The following is a 15,256-nucleotide window of genomic DNA, read 5'->3' as shown; positions in this document are numbered from 1 at the left end:
AAAGGCTGGGTTTATTATCATCTTCATTCTGCCCGCTCTGCCAGTGTCTTCGTGTGGTGCACAAACTGACCCTACCCAGAGTCTTGAGGTACCCAGAAATAAAATCTTATTGACATGGTAAAAAGAAGACTCAGGTACCAACACGATGGCCATGAATATGGTTCCGTGGTGGGAGGCGGAGGGCTCAGTATAGAGAAGGAAGTAAAAGAAGTGATGTATTAAAACAATATTCGTTTCTAACAATTTAAAAATAAGTCCCCAGGACAGGCTGCTGAGTGTTCAGTGTTTGAGATTTGAGGTGTAAGGAAAAGGAAAGTTACTGGAGTATAGACGAATACCTCCAGATAGAGCGAAGCTGATCTAACTGCAGTGGGAGTTTATTGTTTTGCTGTTGGCATTTTCAAGTAGCATTAATAGAAAATAAAATCAGGGAAAGTACAACTGCGTCTAGCAGAGGATAAGCCACAACAAAGTAACAGAGATTTTTCTGGTGGGCTAACTTCTGTTTCAGATCCTGAGAGGTCCTGCCTCAGGTTACGCCTCAAATCAAAACTCATTGTTTCTTGCGGTAGGGAACCTTTGGGAGCTTCTGTCTCCTCGGTCAGTGATCACTAAGAATTACCAGTTGGGCTCTGCCTTGAAGGTTATCTCTAGTCCTGATTCATTTGGCTATATTACAAATCAAAGTATGTAAAATGCATAACATTGTTGGGCAAAAAAAAAAAAAAAGTAAATACTTTTTCCTGCTTTCTAACATGCATGCACGTTTAATATTTATAAAATTTTCTTTACTAATATTAGTAGGTATTTAAGAAACAATTTTTTTTTTTTTTGGCATTATATGTTTTCTTTAAGAGTTTTTTAATCTGGGCTTTCATCCAAGAATGGCTTCCACTTTGATTCTTAATCAGACTGTTTGTTGTTGCTGTTAGCTGTTATCAGGGTGGTTCTGACTAATAGCAACTCTATGTACAACAGAACGAAACACTGCCCAATCTTGCACTATCCCAATGCAATACGCCATTTGATTTCTTGACTGCTGCTTCCATGGTGGATGATCGTGGATCCAAGTAAAATGAAATCCTTGACAACTTCAATATTTGTTCCATTTATCATGATGTTGCTTATTGGTCCAGCTTTGAAGATTTTGTTTTCTTTATGTTATGGTGCAATTCATATAGAAGGCAGTAGTCTTTGATCTGTGTCAGTAAGTGCTTTAAGTCCCCTTTGCTTTCAGCAAGCAAGGTTGTATCATCTGTATAGTGCAGGTTGTTAATGAATCTTCCTCCAGTCCTGATGCCCTGTTCTTCATATAGTTGAGCTTCTCTGATTATTTACCCGACATACAGATTGAATAAGTATGGTGAAAGGATACAACCCTGACGCACACCTTCCTTAACTTCAAACCACGGAGTATCCCCTTTTTCTGTTCAAATGACTGTCTCTTTGTCTATGTACAGGTTCCCCATGAGCACAAGTGCCCCAAACCAAAACCCAGTGCCATTGAGTCAATTCCGACTCATAGCAACCCTATAGGACAGAGTAGAACTGCCCCATGGAGTTTCCAAGGAGCAGCTGGTGGATTTGAACTGCTGACCCTTTGGTTAGCAGCCATAGCACTTAACCACTATGCCACCAGGGTTTCTCTGGAATTCCTGTTCATTGCAATGCTAGCCATAATTTTTTTATTCTCAATACAGTCAAATGCCTTTGCATAGACAATAGAACACAGATAAACATCTTTCTGGTATTCTCTGCTTTTACCCAGGATTCATCTGACATCAGCAATGATATCCCTTATTTCACGTCCTCTTCTGAATCCAGCTTGAATTCCTGGCAGTTCCCTGCTAATGTATTGCTGCAACTGTTTTTGAAAATCAGATTGGTAGATGCCAAGAATTAACTTCAAGAGAATTGTGGACTAAATGCAGTACAGCTTCTGGTAAGGTAGCAAATCCAAATCCCAAGCAACAGATGTTCATTAAAAACCAGTAGCAAAATCATTATGAGAAATTAAAATGCTGATTTAATGTACCAAATGGAATGATAAAATTAGATTTTAAGAAATTTTAAAAATTGTTTTGAATCAAAACAATAGCAAAGCATAAGTTGTCCATTAAGTACTTAATCACAACAGCCGTTCCTCAAGAATTGGAGCATTCCTAAGAGAATGCCTTCAAATTACTACTATTTGAAGCCTATGATTACAAATTCTTTGACTGTTGTCACTAACTCAACACTGTAGGTTGTAGATTCTTGGCAGATAATATCCTTGGATTTCCTGACCAAAATACTTTTTAAAATCCAACCCTCAAATCTAGAAATGCCATCTCTTACAAGAGAAATTCTAGTTCTGTGCAATCCTTTTCTCTATTTTTCTGCTGGGAGAAATAAGTACTAAATGGTGATTTTTCAATACCTTCTGCATCCTGGACGAGCTCCTTAATGAATTCTCCTAAAGACTTTGCTCTCGTGTTGGTCCTCTCAGCATCCTGTCCAGTTTGCTCGCCATCTGCTGTCACTTTGGTAGCCTAATGATCCAAATGCAGAAAAGCGTAATTAATAGGGATAAGGAAGCTACAGCTAAATAAGCTCCCCCTGGCTACATTTTCTTTCAAGTATTACTTTGAGCCAAAGGCAATCAATGAATTATTGATCAGATGTACTGGAAATGACACCCTGTGCTCAAGTATACAATTAAACTTTATTACTTCTTCCATTAAATGGAAATCAGAGAGCTGTACTTGGTCTTTTAAAAATCATTGTTATATGCAATGGCATAGAAGAACCGATAAAGTACAATTATTTTTGAAATATCTTTAAGGTACTCTTGCCAAAAGTCTTTAATAGATTCTTCAGCCTCCTCATGTTGTAGTTTTGCTCTTATTTTATTTACTGAGAAAGTATGGAGTTCAGCAACGATCTCTTGAGGCAGTCTGTCTCAATAAGCTTGATCCTATAGATTCACTTTAGATCAACACATTAATTAAAGAAACAAAGACGGGGAAATGCTTAGCTACTAAGTAGTAAATCCTTGTTTTATAACACTTTAAAGATGCCAATGAAACATTAAGAAAGAATAAATGCTAACTTTTCCCATATGACATTACCAGGAAAGATGACAATCACAGAACCACATATCATTGTCAACAAAACAGAGCCCAAACACAGACCCCACCCCTGAGAAGTATCCTCATACTATTTTGCCTTTAATTTACATTGAAAATGCCATTTAACACAATGGAATCAATTTAATGTGTGTATAGTCATTTAAGAATGATAGATGCAGTTTAAAAAGTTTTAAAAAGTACTACAAGGTTTAAAGCACATTGAAATGGGTTCTTCATTTGTTGATGTGTATATATATGTTAATAAGTGACTTATTCTCTTTTATTAAAAAGATGTAGATATTCTAACTACATCTAATAAATTAGAGAATTGCAAACTGCGTCAATATAATTTTGAATAATGTCCAAACTAGCAGAGGATTAATACTCTACAATCTTTGTACCAGAGTGCTTACATTCTGGACATGCCCAGAAAACCGAAATTATTTTTATACATAAATGGATTTTAAATAGAATTAAATGTCTGGCCAGCACAGAACATGGTAAGAAGATGCTACAGGAATTGTATCACATTTTGTGATTTCCCAAGGGCAGCAAGAGGTTTAATTTATGCAAGTTTTTGAGATCTTGCATAAAAAGTAGAATATAATATTCAACTATTATCATTTCTCACCCCACAAGTGTTAGCATCACAAATTATAGCATGAAAGGTTAAGAATCCATTGGAATTTTTAAAAAATTCCTCTTTACAGTTTGTAGTATATACGTACACATTGTGCTCTATGGTACCACTCCTACTGTCACGTATCACATGAACATCATTATAAGAGACTTGATCTATGTTATGGTCATCTTCTGTTATCTTAAGAATTCATATAACACCAGCACTAGTATCCTGGCTATACAGAAAATGTACATTATAATTTGAACTTAAAATTTATTTCTTACTTTATCAGTACCAAAAGATCATAATTTATGTTAATATCCAGGCCATATGATTTTATCAATCCTTGTTAATAGCTCAAGAATTCTGGTTTGTGTAAGTGGATAAAGTCATACTGTACAAAATTTCCATATTTGCCAATTCTTGTTAATAGCTCAAAGCATCTAACTTATTGAAAGTAAAGGTATATTAATACATTTCTCTTATAAATTATGTATTAATACTGTCTCTTATAAATTCTGGATGATATAGATGATATTAATTGCCTTGACTCTCTTCTACTCGTATTCTACTCCTTCAATAGGGATTTATTTGGTAGTTTTTAAGAGTCGTCACTAGCAAATGTTTGCTATTAGCACTGATTGTATGAAAAAAAAAAAATTTTTTTTTTTTTTTATATGAGCACTTGAATATTAAGATGTCATGAATCTTGAATGCCCCATGACAAGAAACAAGTTAAAAAAGTGATCCCTAAGACCCTATCCTTCCCAGTCCTCTTTTAATATAGTAAACATGCCAAAATCTTCCCTTCTTGGGCCTTCCTGTATCCTTCCTTTGCCTGGAATGACCTCATTCTTGACACTTTACCTGGTTGAATCCTTGTCAACCGTCAGCTTTCAGCTTGTGTCTCTTCCTTAGTGTGGTCATTCCCAGGGCACCTATCTAGGTTCTCACACTACCCATGGCAGAACATTTCCTTCATAGCAGCATGCATTTTAGAATTGCTTATTTGTGCGTTGATTTTTTTGCTATCTCCCCGACTAGAAGTTAAGCTCCAAGAGGGTGGGAACTCGGTCTGTTTTGTTTATCACTTTATGTCCAGCTCCTAGTACATTGCCTACCATATAGTATATATTCAATGAATGTTGTTAAGTGTATGACTAAGTAACAATTTTCCTAACTAATCTTGCCAATCTCATTACCACTTTTATTGCCTACTTATTCCCCACCCTTCCTTGAACATTCTCAGGAAAAGCTTTTGTTCACATCATTGCTTCTTAATTGCTCTCCTGTTATCCAAAATAAATCCAGCCTTCAAGACTCAGATTCAACTCCACCTTCTCTTTGACTATTCTAGCACACGCTTTCCGTTTTTAAATTTTCCAAAACAGTTATCATTACCACCATTCATATCTGTAATGGGTAATCACTTTGTTAGGTGTTTCTCCATATCTATCTAATCTCCATCCTTGGAGGCTGGCGTTATGTCTTATTTCTGTTTATTCTTCGAAGTGCCAGGCATAGAGCCTGGCAAATTGTAGGTGGTCAAACATGTTCTGTGTTTGCATAATGTGATGAACATCAAACCAACGATGCCTTTGGAGTTCTAAAGCCTCTGTAAGGAAAGAAAAAAAAGTCTCTCCATATGCCTTTCCAATATCATTTAAACTGATCATGTGCTGGGGCTATGCTTGTCAGTGAAAGTGGATGGCTGGGTAATTTTCTGCAAAGTTTGCAGAGCCTTATAGGAAGCCCTTACTCAAGAGCTGTAGCTAAATGCTTGGGAGGAGAGCTAGGGATGAGCACCTCCAGTCCCAGCCACACTGTATTCTAGCTACTGGCCTCATGGCAACTCAAAACTGGGCCACTTATTAACTCCAAGTAGGATGTCGATGGGGGTCGGAGGGTAGCAGGTGGGCAGAACTCTTCAGAGACAACTTACTGATGATGCTTACTAGGGAAGAAGATGCCCCTTTGTCTGCACATACCAGGAGAAGAGCTTCCTCTCTTGCCTGAGTTCTAGGAGAGGAGAAGATGCAAGGTTCTTGGTATGAAAAGACACATAATTGGACTGGCTTATATGCATTTGCACTCTAAAAGATGGGTTACACAGTCAGGTTCAGCTGTACCCTAGATTGATATGTGTATGAAGACAAACCTACAACACTCTTTGTGTCTCATTTATTCTTCCTGCCTTGGAAATACATACAGGGCATGATTCTTCTTACAACAGGTGAAAACGAAGGTATGAAGAGTTAAGTGACCTATCTGAACTCACACATACTGGGAATTGGGGACAAAACACAAATGTTCTGCCTCACAGCTTTGCATTCTGTGATGACGAAACACTAAATTATGTTTGACTCACATCCAAAACATGAAAATGTTGAGCATTCTGGGTAAGAAGGACATTGTTCTAGCTTATGTAATATTTTAGGTGCATAAACTCGGGCTTTAGTAAATTTGTGCATTTCAGATACCATATGAGAACATCATATAGATATTTTTAAGCATGTCTCATTACACAATAATTCATTTGAAGAGTCACCCTTGTCAAAACCATTCATAAGGGACTCCATAAAGGAAACCTATGACAAATGCACTCTCACCTATGGGCAGTGGTGATAGACAGCAGTATCATTGTAAGGATGAGATTCACGAACACCAGTTTCACCTAGGATAGACTATTGATAATGTTATAGACAGATGCTAAATACTACAGGTAGTCCCTGACTTATGACAGAGTTCCGTTCCAAGGACTGTGTCCTAAGTTGGTTCTGACATAAGTTGAATACCTCGTTTTTTCTTTTTATTTTTATTGCCTTTTATTATCTGTATCTTTAAAAATCTGATCTTTGTCTTTGGGGGTTGGCATGACAATGATAACATCAGCAATTTACGTGCTGCAACGTTGTATGTAGTACATGTTACTAATGATAAAATGTGACTCCCCCCCCCCCAAAAAAAAAGACAGTCCTAAGTGCATTTCATCGTAACTGGAATATATCATAAGTCCGGGATTACCTGTACATGATATGAGCTATCTGTCTGATTTAATTTGGCTCTTTCCACGTTTTATTAAATTACCAAGTCCATCCTTTAGTCATCCTCCCTCTAATTCACTATAATCTTGTTCTTTGTGTATTTGACAAATGTCTTTTCATTTATCCTAATATGTTCTGTAATCTTCCTTTCATTCTCTATCTTTGATTTTCTTATTTGTACATCCTTTTACTTCTGTTCTGCAATCTTCCTGGTGTCTCTTTGCAAATAATTCCTTACAATACCTTGTACATATCTCTCTTACCTTTGATTACTTTTTTTTTTTTTACATTCAAGTTCACTCAAATAGGTCTCTTTCTTTCTTTTTGAGGAGGGTGTTTTGTTGTTTTTTAGAGTATTTATATCTAGGCTGCATGCATTACCATTAGGCACACATTAATTTACTTCTGAACAACGTAGCTGTTACTTTTTTGCTTTAGCTCAAGCAGTTCTCACTGTGCCTCTTGAAATCTGCACATAATTTTCTTGGTTGGATATCACTAGTGTCTTTCATTTTCTACTTTCTTTATGTTAAAACTGGAATCTAATGGAGCAAATCTAACTACTGAATAGACAACAATGCTTTTACTACCCATCTTTGCATTTTCAGACTCATACGGTTTCCTGCTAAAATTAAATCTCAGATCTAATCATTTATATGAGAGTCTCAAGGGTCATCTTCAAATGCTGCCAGTTCTGCATATCTAAGTGGCAATAAAGTATTCCTCAGGTAAGCTATCAGGACAGACAACCCTTAAAGACAGAGACAGGGAGCAGACAACTGACCCATGGAATGATAAAGAGCCAGCTCTGTGTGAAACTTCTCCCTAAATATTTCTGGTATCAATTTTGAAAAGTCCAAGCTAAACAAATATGATTTGCTATATATTCTCTCTCTTTCAAAATAAAACAACATAAACAAAAATATTGTTGGCAACTTAAATCCTTTAAAAGCTATAAAGAAGTATAAACAGTGTTTATGAAGCATTGGTGGTTCAGTGACAGAACTCTCTCTCCTTCCATGTGGAAGGTCCAAATTTAATTTCTGGCCACTGCCCCTCATGCACACCCACCACCCACCCACCTGTCAGTGGAGGCTTGCACGCTGCTGTGATGCTGAATAGGTTTCAGTGGAGCTTTCAGACTAAGACAGACTAGGAAGAAAGGCCTGAGGACCTACTTCCAAAAATCAGCCAGTGAAAATTCCATGGGTTGCAATGGTCCTATAGGCAAGCGAGCATAAGAATGGTGCAGGACCAGACAGCATTTCATTCGTTGTGCATGGGGTCACTATGAGTCGGGTAGACTCAATGGAAGCTAACAACAACAACAAACAATGTTTACACTGTAGACACTACTGTAGACAGTGTAAATACCCGGATTATCTAAAAAATTAGCTTTATCATTTTGGAAATGCTTCATATCCATTTAAATCTGATTTTCAATAGGCAGGAAAAGATAAATAAGAAAGCTAAATTTTGGTATTTTATATGGCTCAGTCTATTACTGAGCATTCTCCTCTTACAGAATATAGAATGTTACGAAGTGTTTATCAAAGACAGCAAAATATCCAGCTCAATATAATTGTAAATATATGCCTGGTTTTAAAGCATTTTAGAGAAATTCAAAATCTATTTTCATCTTGGGTTTCTCTACCCTTCATCTGGTTGTTCAAATGCTATTGTTTAAATGATTCTCATCTAATTAATTCAAAAAATATTGATTGAACACCTACTATGTGCATGCAATTGCTGATATCATAATGACCAAAACCAAAATCAGACACACCATCTGCCCTTTTCGAGCTTATAGTCTTGTGGGGTAGAGAAGTATTAGTCGCACGCTCATACAAATTATTCAAACAGTGGTATGAGACAATTACTGAGGGAATCTCAGCATGTCTGGAATGTCACAGAAGGCTGTTATGAGGCAGTCAAAGCTGAGGTTTGACAATAAGCCAGGTGAATTACTTTCAAGGTGAAGGAAAAAATGTGTGAAAAGGCTCCATGATGGGGCAGAGAAACTGAAGGATAATATGGTTGGAGTGCAGAGGGCAGGGATGCAAGTGGTGAAAGATGCGGCCAAGGGAAGGATTTTGGCTTTTCGCAGAAGAGCAATGAGAAATCAGGGGAAGATTTTAAGCACTGGGGTGACATAATCAAATTTGTGGAATATCGGAAGCTGGTTTTTGTTACGCTATAGAGAACAAATTTGAAGGAGAACAAGAGCAAAAACAGACAGACTAGTTAGAAAGATAATGTGATAATCCTAGGGTAGGGATTATGCAGATCAGATGAGGGTGGGGTAGTGGAGATGAGAGCTGCGCAAAGAAGGAGAACCCACGGTATTTGGGAATGGATTGGAAAAGCAGAAGGGTAATGAGGAAGAAAGAGACATTAAGGAGATATTTATCTAGGTTTCTGGCTTATGAGTTCAATGCATGGGGTTCAGACAACCAGACCATGAGTGTGAGGGGAGCGGAGGCTGAAAGCTACACAGGGGTCATATCAGGATGGAAGAGCATCACATGTCATTCTGCACAAAATGGACAGCCATTGTAATACTTTAATGAGAAGAGTGATGTGATAAGTCTTCTATTTGAATAATAATTGGTTGAGATTGGATAAGGCTTAGACAGAGAGACCATAGATAAGAACAGAGTTGGATGGGGAGTAAAACAGAGGGTAGAGCAAAGGACAGTCCACTGATTTCCACTTTGGAAGACTGGGTAAATACTGCAAGATAAATCACTGAGATGTCTAAATAGCTGAAAGGGTAGATTTTAAGAGCAAGGTGATGAGTTTAATTTGAGATGCCCAGCAGGAAGTTAGATTGGACTGAAACATGAGAATGAGGTCTGTATTGAAAATACAGATTTATGAATTATCGATTTATATAAGACAATTGAAGCCCAGAGAGAGTAAAGCAAGTCAGGAATGAGAGGAGATGTGGGGCGAGGACTGAACCCCAGAGAACATCAGCTTTTAATGGGTGCGCAGGAGAAAAGTCTGAGAATGAAAGCTCAGAGAATTCAGAGAAAAATATGGAGCTCTGTGAGAGACACCAAGAGAGGAGAGTGTGTCAAAAGGAAGGAAGCAACAAAGTAGCAATGACTGCAGGGAGTTCAAGTAAAATAGTCTGTTGGATTTAGTGACTAGCTTGTCTCAGGTTGTCTTGGTAAAAATAGTTTCAGCAGTGGGACAGGAGTGAAAATCCAGATTATAGTGGAGTGAGAAATGAATGCAGACACATCTACAATTTTTCTTTTTTTAAAATTTGCTGTGATACAGAAGAGGGAGCTAAGGACAGTAGCTACAGAAGGATGTGGCATCATTATCAAAAAGCATCAAAATATTGCATACCTATTGTAGGAAAATTCGGATATGTTAAATACAATTCCCACATTCAAGGAATTTATATTCCAGCAGGGGAAATAAAGCAACAATAAATCAAAATATATTGAGATATGTGATTATGTGATATTTTGCTTACTTAAACTGTACACATTAAAATATATCAAAATGCATATAAAATGTTCAGTCCTTGGGAGGTATATTATTCTCTTTACCAATGGATGTTAAAAACCCAAACTAAACCCATTGTCGTCGAGTTGATTCCAACTCACAGCAAACCTACAGGACAGAGTAGGACTGCCCCATATGGTTTCCAAGGAGCGTCTGGTAGATTCGAACTGCCAACTTTTGGTTAGCAGCTGTACTCTTAACCACTACCCAAAGAGGGTCTCCAATGGATATTAGGGAACTAGATCACACCATGAAAAAATGAGCACAAAATATAAAAGCACTTGAAGGAGAGAGGGCAGTTCCTATAGTTGTTATGCTGGATGACACTTACTGAATGTTTTAACAAATCTAAAGAAAGGTGTATTAGTCGTAAAGCAACTCATCAGTCAACAAAGCAGAGAATATGGAGCATCACAAAGATCGGCAGTACCAATCAAAGCATTAAGCCTTAACCATTAGGTGACTATAGGATCAAAGTGCAATAAGTCCCCTGGTTGCAAAGGTCCGACTTTCGGTCACTTGCCCTTTAGTGTTTTGTAAATTTGCCCTCACTTTGAAACAATTAAACCAGCCCCTACTTGCAATAAATTCTTCATCACAATCGCTTTCACTTGCTGCATATGTGCTTTTAAATCGTTGAGACAAATTTGAGCCTTTTTTTGCACTAAAGTAAGGCTAACTAAGAACCATATGCACCTATTCCAACTTACCCACAAATCTAGCTTAAAGACATATTTAGGAATGGATCCCGTTCGTAACCCTGGGGCTGCCAGTAGTTCTCAACCTTCGCCAGCATTAGAATCATCTGGGGAGCTCTTGAAACTCTTAACGCCCAGATCAGAATGCACCTCAGACCAATGACATCATGACCTTTAGGGGCAGGACCTGATACTGGGTAATTCCAATGTGTGACCAGAGCCTAAGGCATTGTCTATTCAAATATAAAAATATATATATATATAGCCATAGGTAATACTGGTGATGTGAGCTACTGCTACATCACTTCATGTAATGTGGTTTCAATTGCAGGATCATTCATGACCCATGAGACAGAGGCATCGGTGGTCTTAGCCTAATATCATTGGCTCTTTAGGTCATCTAGCCTTCTAGTTACGAGTCCATGTGGATCAATTCACCTTTTGCTTATCACACAGCTGAACTACAGTGCAAGAAATAATTGATCATATTGATTTGAGTATGGGCTCCATGACGATTATGTTTCTAATTAAAAATGTGAGAGGGACAAGGCTAATTAATAAGTATTTACAGTTCCTTCTTGTCCTTACCCCATAAAGGAGCTCTCTGCTTTGGGAAGTCTTATTTCCAGACTTTTTGTGTTACAGAATCTGAAAAATGGGCAGATAAAAATGGTATTGGAAAGTGACAGTGGAAAAAAAATCTGGCAAATTCTACCTCAGTCAGGTGATCAAGGTTAGCATCAACAGTGATAGGTCATGCTGATCGAATGTGTCTTTGACATGATATGATGAGGATGGTATTTTATCTCTGTGGTCTTTCTCACAAAAAACCCATAACTCTAATCTAATCACGAGAAAAATATGGGACAAACCCCAACTGAGGGACAGTCTACAAAACACATGAACAGTACTCCTCAAAACTGTCAAGGTCATCAAAAACAAGGGAAGTCTTTGAAATACTCATGGTCTAGAGGAGTGTAAGGAGACATGAAGACTAATGTAATGAGGTACCCTGGATGGGATCCTGGAATAAGAGCAAAAGACATTAGGTAAAAACTGAGGAAATCTGAATAAAGGAGACATGAAGACTAATGTAATGAGGTACCCTGGATGGGATCCTGGAATAAGAGCAAAAGACATTAGGTAAAAACTGAGAAAATCTGAATAAAGTATAGGCTTTAGTTAATGATAATAATGTACCAATATTAGTTCATTAGTTGTGACAAATCCACCACATTAAAATAGAGAGGAAACTAGGTATGGAGTACCTAGGAACTCTCCATACTATCTTTGCAACTTTTCTGCAAATCTAAAACTATTCTAAAAAAAAAAAAACAAAAACCCATTGTTGTCGAGTCAATTCTGACTCATAGCAACCCTATAGGACAGAGCAGAACTGCTCCAATAGGGTTTCCAAGGGTGGCTGGTGGATTCAAACTGCCGATCTTTTGGTTAGCAGCCATAGCTCTTAACCACTGTGCCAACAGGGCTCCAAAATAAAAAAAAAGTTTACTTAAAAATAGTATTGGAGAATCTTCTGGAAAGATGAAAGGGCTTAGTCTAAGACATAATTAAGAGCTGATTCTCATAGTGAAATATTTCTTGTGTTTCTAAGTGCAGATCATTATGCTAATAAACTCAATGAGGGCAAAGCCTGTGTGGGTTTTGCTTATGCCTATATCCCCGGTGTTGGCCACATTGCCTAGAACGTGGTAAATTCCAGTCAAAAACCAAACCAACCCCATTGCCATAGAATTGATTCTGACTCACAGTGACCCTACAGAAAAGAGTAGAACTGCCCCATAGAGTTTCCAAGGAGCACGTGGTGGATTCGAATTGCTGACCTTTTAGCTAGCAGCTGTACCTCTTAACCAGTATGCCACCAGGGTTTCCAAAACTCCAATAGTATCAATCAAATGGATGAAATGCCACATATTCTATGGAATTTTTCCTGATTACCCTTAACCAGAGTTAAGTTGTTCCATTTTTATGTTTTTTCAGGCACATTCATTTTGCTTTATAATATGTATTTTTATGCAAATATCTCATTTTATCATTCACACACCCAAATGTGCACCCCTCCGCCATACACAGATATACACAAACACTGCATTGAAGGCTCCTTGAAGTCAGAGATTGAGCCTTATTTATAGTTTTCATCTGCTAACATTTAGCTTGGGCTTTGTATGTGATGAAAATCCTATGTGCTTGTGAACTGAGTTTACCCTGTTGTAATCGGTTTAAAATTTCTAACTTTGTATTTACTTGTATTCATGTAACAAATACAAAATTGTTAAATATTAAATTAACGTGAGATAAATTCACTCATAGTATTTCAATGTCTATTTAGCAAGCTGTGTCTGTGCATTCTATATTGCTCGTGTGAGATTCTAAAAAAGTCTTTAATATGCTATTTGTAACATCAGGGCAGTTATTTAGCATTATGTGCTCAGAGCCATTTGATTTCCCGGTGGAAATCTTCCTAAAGCAGCAGCAGGTTAGGGTGGAAAAAGTACTGGGCCAGTGGGAATCAGGAACCTGAGTCCTGCTGCCATGTCCCTCTGTTTCACAAACTGTATGAACATTGATAATTCATTTTATTGTCACAGCTTGAGGCAGCTTGTCTTTAAAATCCAAATAACCTTCCGGCTCCAACATTCTTTGTCCAAAAAAAAAAAAAAAACCAAACCTGTTGCTGTCGAGTCGATTCCAACTATAGCAACCCTATAGGACGGAGTAGAACTGCCCCATAGTTTCCAAGGAGCGCCTGGTGGATTCGAACTACTGACCTTTTGGCTAGCAGCAGTAGTTTATGGATAGTCTCAGGCCAGAATCCCTGTGCGTTCATTTTTCTGGCCACAAGATGGCGGACTTTATGCTGTTTTCATTCTCCAACCGCAAGAAAGAACCTTTAACCTTGCAGTTTTGACAATTTTAAAATCCCGATTCCTAAAAAATCTGATGAATGCAACATGAATTTTAAATTCTGGCTTTAAAAAATGTGTTAAATACCTTGGGTTTTCAAATTAAGACTACTTCCTCTTTTGGGTAGGAACAGTGATTTGGGCTGTATTTGTACACAAATGCAAAAATGCCAAGATGAGATAAAGGAGACTACAAGTATTTTCATCTGGTTTTCTTTTCCTAAGGAGCCGTGGTGTCACAGTGGTTAAGCACTCGGCTGCTAACTGAAAAGTTAGTGATTCGACCCTTCCTCTCTTTCCTATAGGGTCGCTGTGAGTTGGAATTGACTCCATGGCAATGGATTTGGCTTGGTTTTCTATTTCTTACATAATCAGAACTGTGCTTTTTGAATTCAAAGTTAATAAAACTTTTTCATGGATGCTTCCAGAATAATATTCTCACAATATACTGTCATTGTGATACGTATTCCTTGTTCTTGACACTTCCCCAAGTATCCCAAACTTTTGTGTGGTATTGAGTTATAGGATTTCAACTGAGGCAGAAGTAGCAAGTCCAAATTCATATATCTCATGCACTAAATAGGGAATTAGGGAGAACAAGTCTTACTTTTCAGAATTTTGAAGTAATTTCCTTTGTATTACCTGTCTACTTTAAGAAGGTTCATGATATTGCCAACTTACCCTGGTCAGAAGCTCATTCATTTCTGTCACGAGTGTATTCAGATTGCCCTCTGCCAACTGAATGAGTCTTTCTGGGGCCCGTTGAGGTGAGAGCAAGTGCTGAAAAACATTCAGTTCCATAGAGTTTAGTAAATGGCCTCACAGTGACCACAGGGCTGTGCATTTAACAGAACATATTATTCCTTTATATACAAAGAACCTAACCTTTTTTTCAAAGAAAAGAGACTGTTTTAAGATTGAGCACATACTGGATATTCAGGCAAATAATAACAATAGCTATAATTTATTGAGAAATTACTATATACCAGGCTTTTTTTTGTCTTGTGTTGTTTTGTCATTTAATTATTACAATAGCTCTGTGAGGTAAATGTTATTACATTTTATTAGGAGAAAACTGTGGTTGGAAGAGGGTTAAAAATCTGTACAAGAACACAGTTCATAAGGGGTAGAGTCAAGAGTAACTCTTCTGTTTGACTCTTTAAGCCTAGCATTCCAATCAACAGACACAGTGTCTTGGTTATCTAGTGCTGCTATAACAGAAATACCACAGGTGGATGGCTTTAACAAAGAGAAATTTATTTCTTCACAGCAAAGTAGGCCAAATGTCCAAATTCAAGGTGTCAGCTCCAAGGAAAGGCTTTCTCGTTAGCCTTCT

The 15,256-nt window shown here is 37.6% G+C and overlaps 1 protein-coding gene across 1 annotated transcript in view; it reads right to left on the bottom strand.

Annotated features, from left to right (window-relative positions):
* The window catches only part of LAMA2 (laminin subunit alpha 2), a 559,790-nt gene that overhangs the window by 156,681 nt on the left and 387,853 nt on the right, over positions 1-15,256 (bottom strand). The window contains exons 34-35 of the mRNA XM_064294826.1: positions 14,602-14,700; positions 2,420-2,531 (exon numbers count right to left, since the gene is read on the bottom strand). Coding sequence (XP_064150896.1) covers positions 2,420-2,531; positions 14,602-14,700 — 211 coding nt within the window. The remainder of the gene's footprint in view (positions 1-2,419; positions 2,532-14,601; positions 14,701-15,256) is intronic.

The sequence above is a fragment of the Loxodonta africana genome, chromosome 1 (assembly GCF_030014295.1).
Source record: "Loxodonta africana isolate mLoxAfr1 chromosome 1, mLoxAfr1.hap2, whole genome shotgun sequence".
In the NCBI taxonomy this organism is placed as follows: domain Eukaryota; kingdom Metazoa; phylum Chordata; class Mammalia; order Proboscidea; family Elephantidae; genus Loxodonta; species Loxodonta africana.
This window is presented reverse-complemented; position numbering and strand designations above follow the sequence as displayed.